The 22067-nt window shown below is 33.7% G+C and overlaps 3 protein-coding genes and 1 long non-coding RNA gene across 4 annotated transcripts; 3 read left to right on the forward strand and 1 right to left on the reverse strand.

The window, feature by feature from the left end:
• Nucleotides 1-9: 9 nt before the first annotated feature.
• On the reverse strand, nt 10-815 carry LOC120577500 (uncharacterized). Its single transcript, XR_005643555.1, has 4 exons — nt 689-815; nt 481-563; nt 250-379; nt 10-159 (listed from the first exon to the last, which is right to left on the reverse strand). It is a non-coding gene; the product is annotated as an uncharacterized lncRNA (long non-coding RNA).
• A 4334-nt stretch (nt 816-5149) lies between these two features.
• On the forward strand, nt 5150-8422 carry LOC25485807 (glucomannan 4-beta-mannosyltransferase 9). Its single transcript, XM_013613920.3, has 9 exons — nt 5150-5482; nt 5570-5668; nt 5782-6034; nt 6220-6330; nt 6446-6582; nt 7167-7280; nt 7385-7584; nt 7672-7866; nt 8001-8422. The coding sequence occupies exons 1-9, from the start codon at nt 5162-5164 to the stop codon at nt 8161-8163; spliced, it is 1593 nt and encodes a 530-aa protein (XP_013469374.1). The 5' UTR covers nt 5150-5161; the 3' UTR covers nt 8164-8422.
• Nucleotides 8423-10160: 1738 nt separating this feature from the next.
• Nucleotides 10161-21298, forward strand: LOC25485808 (conserved oligomeric Golgi complex subunit 1). Its single transcript, XM_024784815.2, has 7 exons — nt 10161-10993; nt 11628-13121; nt 14772-14966; nt 16507-16787; nt 17060-17239; nt 17977-18151; nt 20533-21298. The coding sequence occupies exons 1-7, from the start codon at nt 10310-10312 to the stop codon at nt 20704-20706; spliced, it is 3183 nt and encodes a 1060-aa protein (XP_024640583.1). The 5' UTR covers nt 10161-10309; the 3' UTR covers nt 20707-21298.
• Nucleotides 15615-16260, forward strand: LOC112422079 (40S ribosomal protein S18-like). Its single transcript, XM_024784822.2, has one exon. The coding sequence runs from the start codon at nt 15650-15652 to the stop codon at nt 16106-16108; it is 459 nt and encodes a 152-aa protein (XP_024640590.1). The 5' UTR covers nt 15615-15649; the 3' UTR covers nt 16109-16260.
• Nucleotides 21299-22067: the final 769 nt, after the last annotated feature.

The raw sequence follows: 22067 nt of genomic DNA on the forward strand, positions 1-22067 counted from the left end.
TTGCCTGTGAACAGCTGTTCTTGGTAAGCTGCACTTGTCACAGTAAATCTGTCCATTGATAGTGGTAATCCTCGAAGCACACTTACTACATGCTCTATTAAACCGCCCGGAATCGGTGTCAAACTCACTTGTTCTCACCAAGACAGAAGCAACACATTTCTGCGCAAATAACATTGCCTTGTTAAAAAATTTAATACTTGATTAAATAATGTAATCCCTAAATTAAAATTATCATCCTGGTTAGGTCACCTCAGATGACTCAATCAAGTCCTCAATGGTCATCCACTGAGTTTGGAGTAAATCATCAGCCAATGAAACGATAGTCGGACCTGTCATCTGGCCAACAACCTGAGTTAATTCAACATCCGCACCATTCATCCTGTATATCAAGGAGCAGTGATTATTAATATAATCTAAAGACCTTCTGACACTAATTTAGAGACCTAAAACAACTACATAATTATAAATCTAAAATCATACCTCTCTATATATAGAAGCTTCAGGAATATTAGGATTCAACATCATTTTGGTACCATAAAAAGCATTGGAGATTCCCATAACACCTATAAAAATTAATAAAATGAAAACTTCTATCATACCAAAAAAGCTCATGCAATTTAATGCGGACATGGAGTGAAACACACACATAAAAATAAATACTTTCAGCATATTTTAAAAAATATAGTACCATAATACTTCTTAAGCTTGCATAACTGAAAGACAACAACCAAAGGCAGGGATGAGTCATGTGTCTCCAAGCATTGTTGCATCTTCACAGCATATTCATCCAAAGAGTGCAATGAATTCTGTTTCCCCTATAGTATACATAAGAGTAATTAGTTATCATGCTGAAAAAATAATCATAGAGATCGTAGATTTTTTTATTTTAATCATTTCCTAAGTAATTTTATGTGTATGTTTGATGTCACGATGGTTATGTCAAAATCACGATGATCCACATTAGTTTTGCAGAAGCTACAAAATGTATCTTTTAGAAAATTATTGTTGGTCGTCGTAATTCTGACATATCTACCGTGATACCAAGCAAACTATTTTTTTTATGAAAAATACAAAATCATCAAGTAAAGTAGCATTATAAAAATTGAGGTGTACCGGTACTCTTGCTTCATAAATTTATGAATTAACGATCATTTTTATGAAATAAAGAGCTATTTGTCAATATTTATATTTTAGGAAAAATAATCAATATTCTTTGTTATGAGTAGTAAAAATTCAGAAAAAATAAATTTTATTTCTTTCATACCTTTGGTAAATAAGATTTAATTATTATAATTGTCAATGATAAAAAATAATTCTTTTTCTTAAAAAAAAAAAAAACACCTAATTTAATTATTAATTTAACGATTTGGTGTCTAGTACACTCAAATTTTGGGGTGTACCATATAATTTGTCGGTTTTGACACTTTATTTGAATGTAAGCAAAGCCACATGAAATTTATGTCATTAATGAGCACGTCACGTCGTTCAAATAGGAGGGGGACTAGAATTTTTCGTTACTTTTTAAAATAGAGGTTCAAAAAACCGATTTTAAAAAAATGAGGTATCAAAAGTTAACAAATTCAAAAATAAGGGGATCAAAATTGCATTTAAGTTAAACTTCAAAATAGATCCCACTAAATATCATATTATACCCCATATTTATATTTTACGTAAAAATCACCGTGTATTTTCATTAAAATAAAACATATGTGTATCACCAATAGTGAAATGTCAGAAAGGAACCGTGTCATTGCAGAACCACGATGCTTAATTAGAGAACTGGAAAATTGAGGGAATTATCCATGTAACCCTGACAAAATGTTATTGGTTTCGGTGAAAACACCCACCAAGTGAACCGATGTTTATGTATAAAACCATTGTAGATGTTTATGCTATAAAATGGTTATTTCTTTCAACATCATTCAACATCCACTTTTTCAATTCCCAACACTCCACATCATATTCTCTCTCTTATTCAACTCATTCAACTTTTATCCTCTCCAATGGTTTTTCATTCAACACTCTACCCCACCACTTTTTATTTCTTATTCTTATTTAATTTTATATTCTTGTTTTTATAATTACATAAAATTACAATTATCGATTATAAATAAATTAAAATAAAAAAACACTTAACAATTTAATTTTTAGTTTTTTGTGAAATCAAAATTTATTTAAACATTTTATTTTTGAGATTAATATCACTAAAAAAAAACTAAAACTTCAAAAGAAAAGCTAATAGAAAGATAATAATGATATTAAGATAGTGAAAAACTTGATTTTTTTTTTGTTTCCAAATCAAATGACCTATCTGAAACTTTAGAAAGTTAAATGACCTATCTGAAACAAACGTGAAATTTAAAGGATCCGGGGAGGTATTTAAAGTAGATAAAATAGTCACAAGGAAGGGGGGTTTGAATTGTGACCCTTTAAAAATTAAACATGTAACTTAAAATTGATTCTCAAGTTGAAACTTGGAATGGTTAAGTTAAAAGCAGACTTCAAAACGTTCTGATGTCTGAGTGCAAAAACAGTTTAATAAAGTAAATGTGTTTGTGTATGTTGTGTATGCAGTAAGTAAAGAGTATAGGGAAGAGAGAATCAACACACATAGATTTTATAATGGTTCCCCCAATGTGGGTTAGTCCACTCCTCACAATCTTGTGAGAGTTTCCACTATGATGTTTGAGATAACCCCTCAAATCCTGCACCTTACAATCTATGTTCACATGAACACTTACTACTATGTATTCTCTAAGCCTCAGTAGGCTTGCACCTTGTTGCTAAGTTAACCACTTAGACTTTTACAAACTCAGCTCAAACTAACACTTTAGTACCCCTAAAGCTAGATGAGATTTGTTTTTCTTCTTGCTAAGTTACCCACTTAGACTTTTACTCCTTCTGCTCAAACTAACACTTTAGTACCCCTAAAGCTAGATGAGACTTTCTTTTCTTCTTGCTAAGTTACCCACTTAGACTTTTGCACCTTTAGCCCAAACTAACACTTTAGTACCCCTTAAAGCTAGATGAGACTTTACAAGATGTTTGGAGCTTGAATGATTGAAATCAGACAAGAGAAGAAAGGAAGGAAGTGTTATCTTTAAAGAAATAACAGAAAGAATTGATTTACATTACAAGAAGATATAAAGAATCTTCAGTGATGATCAATTCAGATGCTAAAGCTTCAAAACAACCTCAAGTTGTTTTTCTTGTATGCTTTAAGAGAGATAACAAGAAGAGAATTGATTTACACTACAAAGAAGGTAAAAAGAGCCTTCAGTGATGATCAATTCAAATTGCAGGAGCTTCAAACAATTTCAGTTGTTTTCTTATATGCTTGCAATGGTGCAAGTTTTGCTAAGGCCTTGATCTCTATTTATAGAGTCTTTGGGCTCATATAGACGTTGTAGTGTGTCCAATGGTATTATGCAATGTGTCCTGGGTCCCACAAGCTTTTACTTGAAATTTTGGACAAACATTCTGATTACTGATGAACATCAGAATATTGTTGTGTTCATGATGATCTTCATCTGGGTTCATCAAATGATGAATGTCTGATGAGTTGTTGGGTTGTCCAGTGCGTGACATAAGATTTGTTCAGGTTTTATCCTTAAAAAGTTACTTCTCCATATGTATCAAAAGTTGCTGGATAAAGTGGGATAAAGTTACCAAATCTGTCTTGGACTTGGTGCAGGAGAGAGATATTGGATCTGCAATCTTCAAGTCCATGCTTCTAGGCGATTTGCTTGATTTTGTTCAGAGTACAAGTTATCTCTGATGCAAGATCTCCTTTTGCTTTGCTTGCTAAATTTTCACCAACTATATTGTTCATAGTTAGAAGCATGTGCAGAGCTGAACATTCTGACCATCAGAATGTTCCATCTGTTTCACTTAGGATGATTTGTAAGACTACCATTTGATGTAATCAAATCCTAATAGTGAAACAACACTGAAGAGCAGTGATATTAACATCTAGGATGATATTTCTTCAAAAAAAAACATCTAGGATAATATTCCCTTGTGGAATATTCCTAGTACATCAACGTTCATAGTCTTAAATGAACATTGAGCATCCTTTTTGACATAGTCCTTGTATATGCCTTTGTTGCTTTGATAGATCCATGCAAATGTACTTTCGTGGACATATATCCATGTCACATGTGTCTTGCATGACCTTGATCAATGTTCTTGAGATTCTTGGTTTGTGTAAGAACAACCTTCTAATCTTTGCTTGAACATTCTGATCTAACTTTCTGACCTCAATGTTAGATCATGAATTCAAATGTCCTTTGATTTCTTGATTCTTGGTATGATTTAAACCTTGTTCCTGTCTTAGTAAAACACTCAAGAGCACAAGTTAAATACCAAGAAATTAATCAAAGTCCATTAATTCTTTAATCATATTTGTTTATTATCTTTAAAATTAATTAGGGATTTTACCTCAAGAGTATTTGGCCTAAAATTTATTTAGACTTACAACCAAGTAAGTATATCTCTACAAAGTACATCAATTAATCATGATGTCATCATTTAAAACCAACTTTAATGTCATGTCGACTAACATAGAGATTTAGTTTCTCACTTTAAATAACTAAAATGTTGTCTTTATGGCCTAAACTATTTCTTTAAACAAAATCACAAACACAGATGATATGAAAAATAATGACTCTCTAGTTCTAGATTGTGACATTTTTTGGGTTTAAAATTTCAAACCAGCCACCATAATCCATCTTATCATATACTTCACAAATTGGATTTAAGAACCAACAGTATACAAGAAGAAAGACTAAACGTACAGAGAATTCATGAAAAGCATTGCAATATACGTTTGCTAGATCCATTTGGCATCACAATAATTGGTTGTGTTCAAATCTGGCACATGGAGCATAACTTAAACTAGCTACTTCGAGTGTGTATGCATTTTCAGCACAGTGCTATGTGTCCACTCACACTACCTTTTATCCACATTGCCTTGAAGTAACTCCTAAGACACACTCAATGAATTACCAAAAGTGGAAAAAAAAACTACACAACAATTCGTGTTCTTTTCGCAAAGACAACAAACAAAGCTACCACCAAAACCAAATGCATGTTACACTTATATATATATATATATAAGTGTACTTTGTCTTTCTAAAGGAAACCAAGAAAGCTTCCTGAGATGGATAAGCTTTCATCAACAACTAGATTTGAAAGTGTGCATTATGGTATTGTAAACCAAATGAATTTCATTTGGCAACAAGCTAGGGTACCCCTTATAGTTCCAGTGTTGAAATTGTTGGTAGTTTTGTGTTTGACTATGTCAGTTATGCTTTTTGTGGAGAGAGTTTATATGGGTATAGTCATTGTCTTTCTTAAGTTGTTTGGTCATAAACCAGAGAAACATTATAAATGGGAGGCACTTAAGGATGATGATATTGAGCTTGGAAATTCTGCTTTTCCAATGGTTTTGGTGCAAATCCCAATGTATAATGAAAAGGAGGTATATGTCACTCCTCTAAAAGTATAAAAAAAAATATTATTTATTGAAATAAATATAACTTTTTGGGTACTGTTCCATTGCTTGTAGGTGTATCAATTATCAATTGGAGCTGCATGTGGGTTATCATGGCCATCTGATAGAATTATTATTCAAGTTCTTGATGACTCAACAGATCCAATCATTAAGGTTTTGAAATCATTCCATGTTGATAAAGTTAACTAACAATTTTCTACATTATCTTGCATGGTTAAAAAAAAAATGTTACTAATCAAATGTTTTTGTTTATTTAAACACAATAGAATATGGTGGAGATAGAATGTGAGAGATGGAGAAGAAAAGGCATAAACATAAAGTATGAGATAAGGGAAAATAGAAATGGTTACAAAGCTGGTGCTCTTAAAGAAGGAATGAAGCATAGCTATGTCAAACTTTGTGACTATGTTGCCATCTTTGATGCTGATTTTCAACCTGAGTCTAACTTTCTTTACCGCACCATTCCATTCCTTGATCAAAATCCACAAGTTGGACTAGTTCAAGCTCGATGGCAATTCGGTAATTTTTTAGACCTTCATGAAACTCCTAATTATTAGTAATTGAGATTAATTGTTATGCATTGACTGTGTAACATTTTTACACATAAACTCAATCAGATACGGTGAGAGATTTGATGAGATCCATGGGTAAAAGTTACACTAACATTAGATGGATGCAAATTAACTCCTTCTTAATGCTTGCAGTTAATGCTGATGAATGCTTAATGACAAGAATGCAAGAGATGTCATTGGACTATCATTTCCTTGTGGAACAGGAAGTTGGTTCCATAACTCATGCTTTCTTTGGTTTCAATGGTAAATATCATTAAATTCCCTTATACAGCTTGGAATAACTACTAATTAACTGTATTAGAATTAACAATCAGCCATGTGATATTAGATGATGATGATGGTGATATGATGCATGCAGGTACAGCTGGTGTTTGGAGAATTTCAGCACTAAATGAAGCTGGTGGATGGAAGGACCGCACAACAGTGGAAGATATGGACCTAGCAGTAAGAGCCAGTCTCAAAGGATGGAAATTTGTGTACCTTAGTGACCTCAAGGTATTTTCAATCATAATGCCTTTAACGTTCTTTTTAATCATGAACCTAACTAGTTAATGTGGATAGTTACCATAGTTGATACCCAACTAAATCATATAGATTGTATCAACCAATTAAGATTGGGTCTAGCGGAAGGGCTAGTCTCATAATGTGAATCAAGGTTGAAATCATGGTTGAGAGAGGTGTCCGCATTGTCTCCCGTATCTCAAACATGATTAACTTTATAGAGGTGATATGTGGAAAACCTACAAAAAAAAATCATGTAGATCATAGATGTTTCTTATTTTAATCATATCCTAAATAATTTAAATATGCATATGTATGGTATCATGATGAGTGTGACATAACCGCGACGATCCACTGTGATTTTGTAGAAGCTACAAAATGTAGCTTTTAAAAATTTATCGTGGATCGCCGTAATTCTGACTATCTACTGTGATACCAAATATAATCCATAGTTTTTTCATGACAAATACAAAATCATCATAAGTTAACAGAAATAATTATCAAAACAGTTAGGCCTAAAAGGATTTTTATTTTTTTTATTTTACTTACAATATGATCTATTATTTAAATAAATTTAGGTAAAAAGTGAATTGCCAAGTACATTCAAAGCCTACCGTTATCAGCAACACAGGTGGTCATGTGGCCCAGCTAATCTCTTCAGGAAAATGGCAATGGAAATCATAAGAAACAAGGTATCAAAACCCTTGCAACTAATTTCTCTGTATTTATTTTAACTACTCAAATCGTAATCATTGTACATTTTCTCTTGTAACACTTTTTATACCATATGATGCAGAAAGTGACCATGTTGAAGAAGTTTTATGTGATATATAGTTTTTTCTTTGTTCGGAAGATCATAGCCCATGTGGTCACATTTACATTTTACTGTGTCATTTTGCCTGCAACTGTTTTAGTTCCAGAAGTAGAAGTTCCCAAGTGGGGTGCTGTCTATATACCTTGTATTATTACACTCCTCAATGCTGTTGGAACTCCAAGGTAAAAAAAATTATAATGCAGCCAAAATTTTGTGAACAAGTTTTTCCTATAACTAAGTTCATCATTTTCATGTACCTTTTTTTGTAGGTCATTCCACTTGGTAATATTGTGGATACTTTTTGAAAATGTTATGTCAATGCATAGGACCAAGGCAACACTTATAGGTTTGTTTGAGGCAGGTAGGGTAAATGAATGGGTGGTTACTGAGAAATTGGGTGACGCTCTTAAAATAAAATCAGGAGGTAAAGCAGCTAGAAAGCCTCGTATCACTATCGATGGAAGGTAAAGTTTATTTACCCTTTCAACGAGGATATTATATATATGTTGCTGGATTCGAGTATTCCTTGTACTTACTTAAAAAAAAAAAAAAAAAAAAAAAAACTCACTTTTCTACTTGTTTGTTGATGTTAAAACAGGATTCATTTCCTAGAACTTGGTGTGGGAGCCTATCTCTTTTTGTGTGGATGCTACGATCTTGCCTTTGGGAAGAATCAGTGCTATATATATCTTTTCCTGCAATCTATTGCCTTCTTTGTTGTGGGGGTTGGCTATGTTGGCATCTATGTTCCCAGATCTTAGAGGAACACACTCTTGCATGGAGCCAAGTGTGTGACTGTTGTAAACTCTTGGGATATCGAGTTCGGTTCCTATTGATAAAAAAAGAATCGTACCATACACATGTGATTTGATGTCCCAATCACTATACAAAAGAACTAAGATTAGTTTCTTCTATTGCAGTTGCCATTGTTTTAGTACTATACATTATTTTGTAATACTTGAATTATTTTGTCAATGAAATAGACAAGAAATATAAGAGAAACGTGGAAAGTTTTTTTTTTTTTTTTTTTTTTTACAATCTTATGATATTGTCAACAACAAAAATAAACCACATTCTTATGATTCATATAATAAGGAAATATAGAAAGATTCATATAAGCCTCTGCGATCTTCTGATTCCAACAAGCCTTGGAAATTCGAACCTGCTGTTCAAAGATCACAAACACATTGCTAGGGAAGATATTACTATATCTTTGCTAAGGCCTAAGAGTTAGAGGCAATACCTATCCTATGTTTCTAGTCCAAAATGGTAGTAAATCAACATTAAATGAATATAAATATTTATGCAAGTCTATAGGGTAGCTGAATTGAGGCCCCTACTCAACCAGAAATGTTGTTGTGACAGCAACCTCACTAGTGGAGCCAACATGCACAAGGAGATAATCAACATTAACATTCAAGAAAAAACTAACCTATATATTTTGCTGTTTCCCCTTATATGAGATTTCCTTTGCAATTTACATTCTTTTACTAATATAAAGGACTACTAAGCGAATTGGACATACCTCTCAAAATAAAAAAATAAAAAAAAATCGACATAAACTTTTTTGATTTAGATATTGACATTGTAGTCAATACATATCAAATAAACACATAGAAAAATGAGAATATGGTGATCCAAGTTCTAACCGGTGTTCCAAACTAAAATATCCTCATAGCCAATGCACTAGATTTAATTATCAAGTGAAATCATAAAATCAAAGGGAGATGCTATATATCACCACAAAACACCTCGCGAATGGATCACGAAAAGAAAACGGGTATTGAAAATCTTCCACTAACTATGCATGAGGTGGTTATAATGGATGCACTCGTGAAAAGTCTGTAAATTAATTTTTGCTATAAAAAGCATTTTCTTAAATTAAATTCAAATTATATTTTTATTAGATCATCTTTCGTCATGAACAAATTTTCCATGACAACAAACTATGAAGGCACGAAAGTCTCAAACACACTTATATGAAAGTAAAATATTGAAATAATTTTTTAATCATTTTCGTAATATTAAAAGATTAAAATGTAAAGTCAATGAATTTGCTTAAATATTAAAAAAAAACTGTTTAAATAATTTATATTTAGTCTTGTGATCATTTCATCATATAAAATAAAATCAACAATGGTACTTGCCATCATCAACTCACAAGTCAACATTTGAACAGCATTGTAATGTCTAAAATATTTTTGTAATGCAAATTAAATTGAATAATTTTTATATTTTTAAATAATTTGCAGATCCACTCATACATATTCAAAAAGATAAATATAAATATAAATACACAAATACAAAAACTAATGTTTGTTAAAAAAGGAAAAATACAACAAGGAACTTCTATGGTACACTCAGAAATTTTAGTGTACCGGTACTCTTGTTTCACAAAACTTATAAATTAACGATTATTTTTATGAAATAAAAAGTTATTTGTCAATATTTATATTTTAGAAAACGTCATATCATAAGAAAAAACATCATTTCGTTGTTTATAAGGATCATATTAAAAAATTTAATTTTGTCATAAAAAATAATCAATATTCATTGTTATGAGTAGTAAAAATTTGTAAAAATTAAATTTTATTTCGTCGAAGTTTTTGGTAAATAAAATTTAATTATTATAATTGTCAATGAGAAAAAATAATTATTTTTCTTCAAAAAAACAACTAATTTATTATTAATTTAATAAATTGGTATACCGATACACCCAAATTTATTTGTACCCTAGAATTTGCCAATCCAACATATTGCATAGTAAACTTGTATGAATGAAGTAAATAAAGTCGTGGGAAGAAACTTTGATTGAATCCTCTGTTTTCCTCTTCCTCTACAATTCAATGTCGAAGTATTAATAAATAAATTATAAACCCCAACCACCGCTCACCGTCACCAACCACCATGAGAGTCCCATCCTCTCCGGCAGCGGGAACACCCCACGCCGACGACCACCGCATTTCCACTTCCGGCTACCGCGATGCCGAGTCTCTCTTCCGCACCAAACCCATCGCCGAGATCCGAAACACCGAATCCTCAACCCGTAAACAGATCGACGACAAAAAAGAAGAGCTCCGTCAACTCGTCGGTAACCGTTATCGAGACCTCATCGACTCCGCCGACTCCATCGTCAACATGAAATCCTCATGCACCGCAATCTCCGCTAACATCACCGCCGTTCACGATCGCATTCGTTCTCTTTCACAATCCGAATCTCAATCCCGAACCAAACTCCATTCCCAATCCCGAGCCTGGACTTACGGCATCGCGTGCCGTGTCAAGTATCTTGTTGATACGCCGGAGAATATTTGGGGATGTCTTGATGAAGGAATGTTTCTAGAAGCTGCTTCACGTTATTCTCGTGCTAAGCACGTGCATCAGCGTTTGTTTTTGGATTCTGATGAGGGTAAGGTTAAGATCTTGGCGAGTTTTCCTCTTCTTCAACATCAGTGGCAGATTGTTGAGAGTTTTAGAGCTCAGATCTCGCAGCGGAGTCGGGATCGTTTGCTTGATCGGGGACTTCGTATTGATGCTTATGCTGATGCACTTGCTGCTGTAGCCGTTATCGATGAATTTCAGCCGGAGAAGGTAATGTTGTTTGTTTATCAGTCTGAATTGGGAATTTGGGTTGAGGATGGGTAGTTAGAATGTGTTTAGTTGCTTTCAATTTGTGGATTTATGTGATTTGAGCAATGTTGTTAAATAGTAGCTGTAGCAGCTTTGTAGGGTAGCGGAATTTAGTACAAAGTGTTGTCAAATAGTGGTGTATCATCCCCATTGTTACAGTCTAGTGGTTTGGCTGTGGTACATTTTATGTGGAATCCGGGATCTGGGTCTCTACACTTCCCCGTCCCCGTCTGTGTTTATTTAAGTATGTGTTGGCCACTGAGCCAGCAGCAAAAAAATAAATAAAATAGTGCTGTAGACGGAATTTGATCAAACAACTGTTTTTGCAATCACAATTGACAAGACTGGATTTGAGATGTGGTTAGTTAGTTGGTTAGTTAGGTGCATAGATTTTAGTTTGATGAGTGTACTTTGATTTGTTTATGAGAAACAGGTTGATGTGAGGTTTTTTGGGTTTGGATTGAGAATTTTGGTTGGAGATGGTGTGTCATTTGCAGGTTTTTATAGTTTTTAGATTTGTGTGATTTTCGATGTGGGCAGTTGGTTAATTCTTCTTCGATTGGTGGGTATAAACTGATTTATTGATGAAAAACAGGTGTTGGACTTGTTTCTGGAATCGAGGAAGTCGTGGATATCACAAGTTTTGGGTAATGCTGGTGCCGGTGACGATTCTTCTTTTGTGGTTTCTGTCTTGTGTGATGTGTTGGGAATCATTCAGGTCACTGTGGGTCAGGTGGGCGAGTCATTTTTACAAGTGTTAAATGATATGCCCCTTTTCTACAAAGTCATTCTTGGATCTCCTCCAGCTTCACAATTGTTTGGCGGGATTCCCAATCCTGAAGAGGAAGTTAAGCTTTGGAAGTCGTTTAGAGATAAGCTGGAATCGGTTATGGTAATGCTTGACAAACGTTACATTGCTGATACTTGTTTTGCTTGGTTGAAGGAATGTGTAAATAAGATAAGTGGAAGAAATTTAATTGATGCCATTGGCAGTGGCCAGGAGCTTGCTTCCGCAGAGAAATCAATAAGGGAGACAATGGAAAGTAAACAAGTTCTACAGGGGAGTCTAGAATGGCTGAAGAGTGTTTTCGGATCTGAGATTGAGTTGCCTTGGAGTAGGATTCGGGAACTCGTTTTGGAAGATGATTCTGATCTTTGGGATGAGATATTTGAGGGTGCTTTTCTTGGTCGGATGAAAGCAATCATTGACTTGAGATTTAGGGAGTTAACCGGCACGGTTGATGTGGTGAACACAATTTCTGCAGTAGTTGGCTCTTTCACCAAACAGAATGATGTTCAGCTGTACTTGACCAGACCTTATACAGCAGGTGGTGTTTGGTTTCTAGAATCCAATGCCAAAAAAACTGGAGTTGCTTCTGGGTTCAAAGTCCACCCTGAAGAAAGTGAATTTCAGTCTTGTCTTAATGCCTATTTTGGTCCTGAAGTAAGTCGAATCAGGGATGCAGTTGACGTTTCTTGTCAGAGCATCCTTGAAGATCTGTTAAGTTTCTTAGAATCTCCAAAGGCCTCCCAAAGACTGAGGGATCTAGCACCATATCTGCAGAGTAAATGTTATCAAAGTCTGTCTTCTATATTGATTGCATTGCAAAAAGAACTTGATAGTTTATATGTCTCGATGGAAAGTGGTGACAAAGATGTACCAACAGCTGTTACTGTTGAAAAATCCCTTTTCATTGGAAGGTTATTGTTTGCATTCCAAAACCATTCTAGACATATACCCTTGATACTTGGTTCTCCCAGATTTTGGTCCAGTGGGAATGCATCTACAGTTGGGAAATTACCATCTCTAGTGAAACATTCTCGTTTTGGATCTGATTCTGCTATCTGTGATAGTCCAGGAAGGCAAACAAACCTTAACTCTAAAAGGCAAAATTCTTCTGCCACAGCTGCCTTGTTTGGAGCCAGAGAAGATGCAAGCCATGAATTGGAAGAATTGAATAAGACTATAGGTGATCTTTGTATTAGAGCCTACAACTTATGGATACTATGGATGTCAGATGAGCTTGCAGCTATTGTCTCTCAGGATCTTAAACAAGATGATGCCTTAACTTTGAGCACGCCTGGGAGGGTAAGTGACATTTTCCCATTTTCCCCTGTTGTTTATTCATTTTCCGTGAATTTTGATGGTTTAAGATTGTTTCTTTCATATGGTTGTATCTTATTAGTTTTCCTCCGATCAGCCTTTAATATTTGTAGAACGATTAGCTTCTACAAGAGCTTGTTTGTTGCTTTTAAATCTTATTTAATAAAATTGAAATTCCTAAGGTGAGAAGAAATAACAATAGAAAGCATGAACAAGTGGGAAATTTTGACTTATAAAGATTAAAATAAAAACATAAAACAGTAGAAGGAAAGGCCTTTTAAAAGATATTCTGGTCAAACAAAACTTGTTCGTTATTCCCATTTGACCAATTATATCACACAGGATACCATATAATCATATTCTGATCTGATAAAAACTCTACAGAAACATACATGTGAACAACTAAGAAATACATGATTTATACTTTGTGAAGCTTGGAGCTGATATTATGGAGGAAGCACTGAAGTACTATACCATAATTCATAAATAAATATTACTATTTTTTTTAAGTAAATTTTCCTAATGGTCTTGCCAATGAAATCATCTGTTAGCAGACTGATCCATTTCAACTTTCATTTTCTCAGCCTTCATGAAAACTGATCAAACCTAATTTCTGTTACCGTCACCATCTTTGAGAATTATGACAAGGAATTGAGCAAACCTCATATCCATTTTATATGGCTTTGTCTTCGATCAGTTTCCTTTAAGATCCATATTCTTGAAAACAAAGTTTATTGTTTTCTGCAATCATTACCTCAATAATAGTATTGTGCTAGAAATATGATAACAAGCATGTGATGATAAGGTTTTTTCACCTTAACTTCAATGAATCAGTGGCATTCAGCTTGACTAATTTCCGTCCTTTAAAACTTCCATTGCTCTCAAACCATGCAGTGATACATGCACACAAGTGGAGAACCTTCCTTAAGTTAAGTGGTGTTACTTGGTAGAAAGAGCCACCACTGAAATACCAAGAAGATATTGATATGTATCCCGTAATTGAATTTATTCTAGCAGTTAGCAATTTACTGAGATTAGTCATGTTAAGACCAAAACAATTGAAATGAATTGAAAAATTGTTAAGGAAGTACATGCTCGCTTTGATATTCTGCTTTACAATACAAAGAATTTTATGGGTTTTGAATCTTTAACTTTCATCATGTGTTTACTTTGGAAGAGATATTAAATATTAAGATGATATTAAAAACATTGCTTTCAATCGATTTATTGGGAATTCGGTTTTTGTCAGAGCTCAATAGCGTCAGTCAGTGGTTCTAGCAAACATACTTTAAGAGATTAGTCTTGGCTGTTATAAAGCTTTAGTGATGCCAGCTTACTTAGCATTATAATTCTTTATTATCATCGTCAACATCATCTTTTCTTTCTCTATATGGAACCTTATACCTTCTGAAAACTCGTGGGCTTTCAATATAGAACTAAATATTTTGCTTACCTTTTTGAAGGGATGGTAGGTGCCATCAAAGCATAATAATGTTATTATCATTTCTAATCATTGATAATACGTCTACCACTGCTACTATTCTTTTATTGAGGACTCTTTCTTGGTGATACAAACAACCAAGATCTTGTAGCCTTTTAATCTAGAAGTTGATCATGCTTTTGTTTACTGAACAGGGATGGGAGGATATTGCCGTCAAGCAAGATCAGTCTGATGAGAACCAATCAGAGATGAAAATATCTCTTCCGTCTATGCCTTCTCTCTATATAATCTCATTTATATTTAGAGCATGTGAAGAAGTTCATCGAGTTGGAGGTCATGTACTTGACAAGAAGATTTTGCATAAACTTGCATCAAGGTTATTGGAAAAGGTAGGTTTTCTGTTGATGTGTTAGTCCATTTGATCTTAGTCCACTAGTGTGGCTGTTTTTTTTACCCCCAGCCTTTCCTTTAGTTACAATTCTTTTTCTATAAATGAATTTTCGTTGAAAAAAAAGAGTGAATGATGGAGGGGATTATATATCCTCTAATTAATAGAATGCAAAAAAAAATAAAAAAATGAGAAGTGAACTAAGAATGCACTGCAGCAAATGCTGCATGATCTCTACAATATTCCTCTTGTTACCCTACTGTCTTTTTTTTACCTTTTGGGGGTTTTAAAGTCATTTTTGTCCCATTAAATTGATATGATATTTGAGTGTCATTCTAATTTTGAATCCCCCAGTTAAGAAGAATACACAGAAGTTAGTCTGTGATATGTGGTATTTTCTTTGTCAGCTTACTTAAAATGGAGATAATTTTTAATCTTTGATCAATTTCTGGTAGAAAATATAGTTGGTATTCTTGAATTGACACATCCACCGTCAAACTTTATAGCTACTCTGCAATTGTGACATGTGACACTAAGATTTCAGAGAAATGGAGATAATCATAATGTCCCTAAGACCATACTGTTCCCACTTACTTCTTCATCGTTCACATTGGCCACAGCGACACACACACCCTTGGCGGCAGTTATCACCGTTCACTGGAAACCTCTGTCGGCTAGTTTAAAATGTCTTTGGTTGCGAACGAAGAATTTCAGCACATTCTGCGTGTGTTGAACACTAACGTTGATGGAAAGCAGAAGATCCAGTTCGCAATGACATCCATCAAGGGTATTGGTAGGAGATTTGCTAACATTTGCTGTAAGAAGGCTGATGTTGACATGAACAAGAGGGCTGGTGAATTAAGTGCTGCAGAGTTGGATAATATTATGATAGTGGTTGCGAATCCTCGTCAATTCAAGGTTCCAGATTGGTTTTTGAACAGAAAGAAGGATTACAAGGATGGGAAATTCTCTCAAGTTGTATCCAATCAATTTGACATGAAGCTGAGGGATGATTTGGAGAGACTCGAGAAGATCCGTAATCATCGTGGATTGAGGCACTACTGGGGCCTTCGTGTTCGTGGTCAGCATACCAAGACTACTGGCCGCAGAGGAAAGACAGTTGGTGTGTCAAAGAAGCGTTAAGCTGTTATGTTTTGACTTGGAGATTAGATGATTTTGAGGAAGCATATTTTAAGCTTATTAGACATGTTTCCTATACAGACTTTGTATGGTTGTTAAATGCTGCGACGATTTCAATTTTGTTTTGATTCTGTTAAAAGTTTCTTATTTTCTTATTTGTTGAATGAAAAAAAATACTGTTCCCACTTTAAAAGACCAATTTTAAATAATATATTGAAACACTAGAATGAATTATGAGTAAGTGGCTAAAGAGAATTGAAAAATAAAATGATACAGTTTCAGTGAGCCCCTTTATGCACCAGATGATGGATTATCAAGTAAATTTGAACATACAATGAGTCCCTCTATGTGCTTGACTTCTTGTACATTTGTATATACAATGACTGTATTTTATCATACAGGTAGTTGGAATCTTTGAGGCCTTCCTTTCCACTGAAGTGGGTGGTGCTCATCAAGTGACAGAAAAAGGAGTCTTGCAGCTTTTGTTAGATGTCAAATTTGTCATTGATGTTCTCTCTGGTGGTGATTCAAATTTGGTTGGGGAATTATCTAGTAATCCAAAGGCAAAGTCTTCTCTTAGAAGAAAGCAGGGCCAAAGTTTGACAATCTCAGCCATTAGAGAACGGTCTAATCAGTTGTTAAACCGGCTTTCTCAGAGACTGGATCCTATAGACTGGCTTACGTAAGTTTCTCATTATTCTGTTCCAGCTTTTTCTTTCTTTAGATTCAACAGTACATCGGAAGGACCATCGGAGCGCAATTCATGGTGGCTTATGGAATAATAACTAAATTAGGGAAAATATAGGAAAAAGACTGATTGTAGACTGTAGTGTGTATTTCTTGTGCAAGGATAAATTAGTAATGGGCAATAGTTTTTCTTTTAGTGATTGTGTGCTGTCATCTCAAGTTTTCTCCTTCTAATCTGACAATGATTACTTATCTACATGTGTAAAGGTATGAGCCATATCTCTGGGAGAATGAGAGGCAGTCATATCTACGACATGCTGTTCTTTTTGGTTTCTTTGTGCAACTTAATCGAATGTACACAGATACTGTTCAGAAATTGCCTACTAATTCAGAATCTAATACTCTGAGGTGTTCTACAGTTCCCCGGTTTAAATACCTCCCCATCAGGTCAGTTTGATATTGTAGTTTATCTATTCTTTGTCCTTCTTTTTACAGTGCACAGCTTTTTGCCTGTCTCTCTTACCATCATTCTGTATATATTTTAATTTAAATCCAATTATTTATTCTGTTGACTGAGACTTTCTATATTTTTCTTTATTATTTCCTTCTTTTTATCATTACATGTGATATAGGCCTCTTCTGTTATAGATTAAAAAAAAAAAAATTGATTTTTGCTTGTATTATTTTTATGAAAACTTACTAAAAAATCGTAAAAGTTATTTCAAACTTATTTGTTATAAATTTGTAATCCCTATTAATCCCCATAATACTAGGGGTTCCTTTTTCTCTACAGCATCTGTTATACTTTGACAAATGATATTTGTACAACCATTTTGTGACAACTCACTCTCTCATACTCACATTATGTTTTTATCCTCTCTCTTCCTTTTTGTCTCTCTATTGTTTTTGACCAATAAGAAGAAAGAAAAGGAAAGTTGTCACAATAGTTGTCACAAATGGTTGTACAAATATCACTACTCTTATACTTTCTATTGTATCATTCCTAATTTAATGAGAAATTCATCAGTTTCAAGTTATTCAATGACTTTTATGGCAGTTCTGCTAACAAACTTATTAATGTACCAAAGCTAGTAATTGGCAACCTAAAATGTTTTTTTTTTTTGGTACAAACCTAAAATGTCTTTTCTATTTACAAACTTACATCTTAATCGTGGTAAATCCAGTGCTCCAGCATTGTCCTCTAGAGGGCCAAAGAAGACATTCACCCCATCTTCGAATGAAATCTCTTCAAGAAGTTCATGGAATTCGATTACAAATGGAGATCTTTCTCAAAAGATAAATTTGGATGACAGCTCAAGTCTTGGGGTAGCAGCACCATTTTTGAAGTCTTTCATGCAAGTAAGTTTTTATCATATTCCGGTATTATTTTTTGCCTCATTGCATTCAAATGCTGGACACTATATTCTTTGAATAACAAATCACAGGATGTTGATATTCTGCAACTCCATGATTTACTAATCATCACATTCATGGCACCACAATGAACTGTATCTATTTGTGTAGCCATACTACGTGGACAATTTTTTTTTTTTGTCACACGTTAACCTTATATTTTGTATACATGGTGGAGCAACTGTTTTACTAAATTTCTATTGTTAGCCAAAAAAATAAATGGGCTATGTATTGCTCAAAACATGAAGAATGCCCTCAACTATTTTATTTGGACTGTACTGTTGCAGTATTCAATAGCATTAATGCCACGTCTTTCAAATTATTTGATGGCACAAAATTACCTCTGATTACTCGTATCATGCACTGCTCTAGCCTAGAAAAGGTGTATCAATTCAGTTGTACACCAGTAACACTACTTAATTAACACCTATTTGAAGTAAGATTATTTAGTACCAAAATGAATATGATGTAGAGATAAGAACAACGTCAAAGAATAAGATCACAGAAAACCTTCTATGAAATGTCATATGAATCTTAGGCTTGCAGCTATACTGAACTCCCTGCCGAGTTAACGGCTATGGAATTTTGTTTAACCCCACGTGATATATAGCATCGATATAGAGTGAAGTATTTGATGCAACCTTGCCAATCCTCTGTCCTTCATACTTGTTCAAAACCCTCATTAATTAAGCAAACATAAAATATTGCTGTCCCATATGACGGGCAGTAGAACACAAGTAACCTGACTGATTTGAGCTTAAATGCAAAAATGATTAGAGGGAGAGACCAGTGGAGCATTCACCCGTGACCCAACCATATAGTATACCCTCCACTGCACTACTAAGTGAAAGACTGAACAACACTTTTGGTTTCCCTAATGCACAATCTGATCTCCCAAAAATTTTGCTCAAATTTACTGCTATAGTTTTGTTTGAAGTACTGAAATGAAGTCATTTTATTAGTTTTCCTCTATCCAAAATCTTCGTTCTCTATTCAATTAATTAGGGACTTGGGATGAGTTTGGAACATTGAATGATTTGAACGGTTTATAATATAAAACTTCTGTGAAAATTTGAAGGAAATTGTACAAAGTAAAATTATAATTTCAAAGAGTAAAATGTTAGAATTTCAAAGAGGGAAAAAGTTTGCGATTTTTAAATTTTAGGTAAAATATTATGTTTTGATTGGTGGCTTTTGATTCAAAGAGGGTTTAAAACATTTTAATCAGTTCAATATGTAATGCTTGAGCAGAAAATGAAATTTTTGCGGGTTTAAGGTAGAAGAAAATGAATAGAATGGCTTGATTGTAACAACCTCAAATTGACAGCTTGACTTTTAGCAAAAACGTAATGGGATATCAAAATCTTGCAATAGCCAAGAGTGGAAGGACCTGAATATACAATTCATTCTAGATAAGATTGTGTCAGTTTGAGGATAAAATTCCTCACCTTTATCTCTGAACGAAGTGAACTTTCTTTAACCACTCATTAATTATTTAGTGATCCATTATTCATCTATTGGAAATAGCTTAGCTGTTAGCCTTCACTGTTCCTCTTATTCTCTTCCTGCATGTTTTTATGATACCTGAATGTTTTAATGTTTATTAATATTCTAAGTGTTTATGTGATAAGAAAGTACCGCTTAAGTTGAAAGGAAAATTCTATCCGAACGCTGTCAGACCAGCGATGTTGTATGATACGGAGTATTGGGCGGTTAAGAATCAACACGAGTAAGCATAGAGCTGAGGTAGAAGAAGACCTAGAAAAGCTATAAGAGAAACTATTAGGATACATTTAGAGATTAATGAGTTGGATCCAAATATGGGTTATGATAGAACATTATGGCGTAATTTGATCCATGTAGCCGACCCCACTTAGTGGGATAAGGCTTGGTTGTTGTTGTTGTAATGTTCTAAGTGCTATAATACGTTTTTTAGGCTCAGAGCTGAGGTTGAGCACATGCTTTTAAATTATTTGAAAGCTATCTGGTTTGTTCCTGATGTGTTGAGCTAATTTTTCATAAGTTTCAGCAAATTCTGGATAACTTTTTCTGCTAATGCTCATTGGTTGAGCATGTCATACCTATCTACTTGACCAAGTAGATTTCAATGTGCATTGTTTGCAATTTTAGTTGGAACTCCTAAGCAATATCACCTCACTGATATATATACATGTGATGTTTATAAAATTGACTGCATTGTTGTGTCTTAAATGTATTAGCAAACTGATATTTCACCATTCTTGTATATCTTAAATCTGATTAGAATATGTTGTTTGATTGACATAGTTTTGTCAAGACTTCATACAACTTGTTTTTTTTCTTTCTAGGTTGGAAGCAGGTTTGGGGAGAGTACTTTTAAACTGGGATCAATGCTAACTGATGGGCAAGTTGGTATTTTTAAGGATAGATCTGCAGCAGCTATGTCTACATTTGGAGATATTCTACCTGCTCAGGCAGCTGGTCTTCTTTCATCTTTTACAGCTCCCAGATCAGATTCATGATGACCCAATGATTGAAAAGCACCCCCAGAAAATGTGGCGTCTTGTAACAAATTTTTAACACTCCATCCCTCATACACGGCACTACTGTAATTAAAGAAACATTAGAATCATATTTGAAGCTCCGAATATTCAAAATATGCAAAGCAAATGGATACATAACTGGTGATGAGGATTCTTAATGTTGACTGCCGTGGTGAACATCAGGTTCACGATATTTGGCTTGAAAATATGCGAAATAAATGGCCAAACTGTAAGCACGAGGAAATTTAAGTACAGATTGAAAAGCAAAAGTAGTGTTTATGGTAAGCTATATATTCCCATTGTCATTTGGATCAAGGAAGTTGAAATGCTGCCATGTTATTGTCAGAGTTGAGAGCAGCTATAATTTCGTGGCTATTGTTGAGTTATTCTTTTAAGTTTTGGTCTCTGTCTATAGTTGATAAAATTATTCAGTGTTAGATTTTATATTTGTTTGAACACAGGTTCTGATTACGATGTAACTTTGTACTGTAAGCTATTCATTCAATGGACTGAGTTCATATAGATTTTTTTTACAATATTGAATTCATATGATATAGATAATTCCCTTGAATATCTATGTTTTCTGGTATTATCCATTTCTGGTTAATGAATTGACAAGACTGAATTCATATAGATTATAATATAATAAATTGCGATTAACGAAGTTCAAAATATTTGAATTGCGTATTAGTTGAATTTGTGTCAAAATAATATAATTAGTCTTTCGAATTGTAGTCCATGTGAACACGAGTATCATGCTATATGACAACAAAATTCATTGATGATAAGAGGACAGAGGAAAAAAAAAACGATTACACTAATATCTATTTATGTTTATTAAGCTAATCCAATTTGAATTCTATTTGTAATGTTTTTTGTTTAGATTATGTGTTATGTACGAAATTTCCACAGCTGTTTAAAGGTAACTACTTTTCGTTAAGGAATATGAAAGACATATAAGATGGATTCTTCCTTTCACATTGAGTTTTTTATATACAAGAGTCAATAATCGAATCGCTAACCACTTATTAAATGATCCAAATCCCTTATTACTTAGATCCATTGTTGATTATAATGAATTTTACTTGCATATATGGGTAAACTACTTATACAAGTTTTTTTAGCCACAGCTACCCGTGGGATTTTCGAGTGTTTAGAACTCGTTTATTGCGTATTAAATTTTTTATTTTACATTTTTACTTTGTATATGGATAGTTTGAATGATAATTTAATCAAATATATTTTTATAATTGTGATAGAGAAAATCTGAAAGCTATCTAGAGACAATGTTTTGAAATTTTTCAGAATTTTTTAAATATTCAATCTATTTTCAAAGTTTC

Source organism: Medicago truncatula, chromosome 1 (assembly GCF_003473485.1).
Source record: "Medicago truncatula cultivar Jemalong A17 chromosome 1, MtrunA17r5.0-ANR, whole genome shotgun sequence".
Lineage (NCBI taxonomy): Eukaryota > Viridiplantae > Streptophyta > Magnoliopsida > Fabales > Fabaceae > Medicago > Medicago truncatula.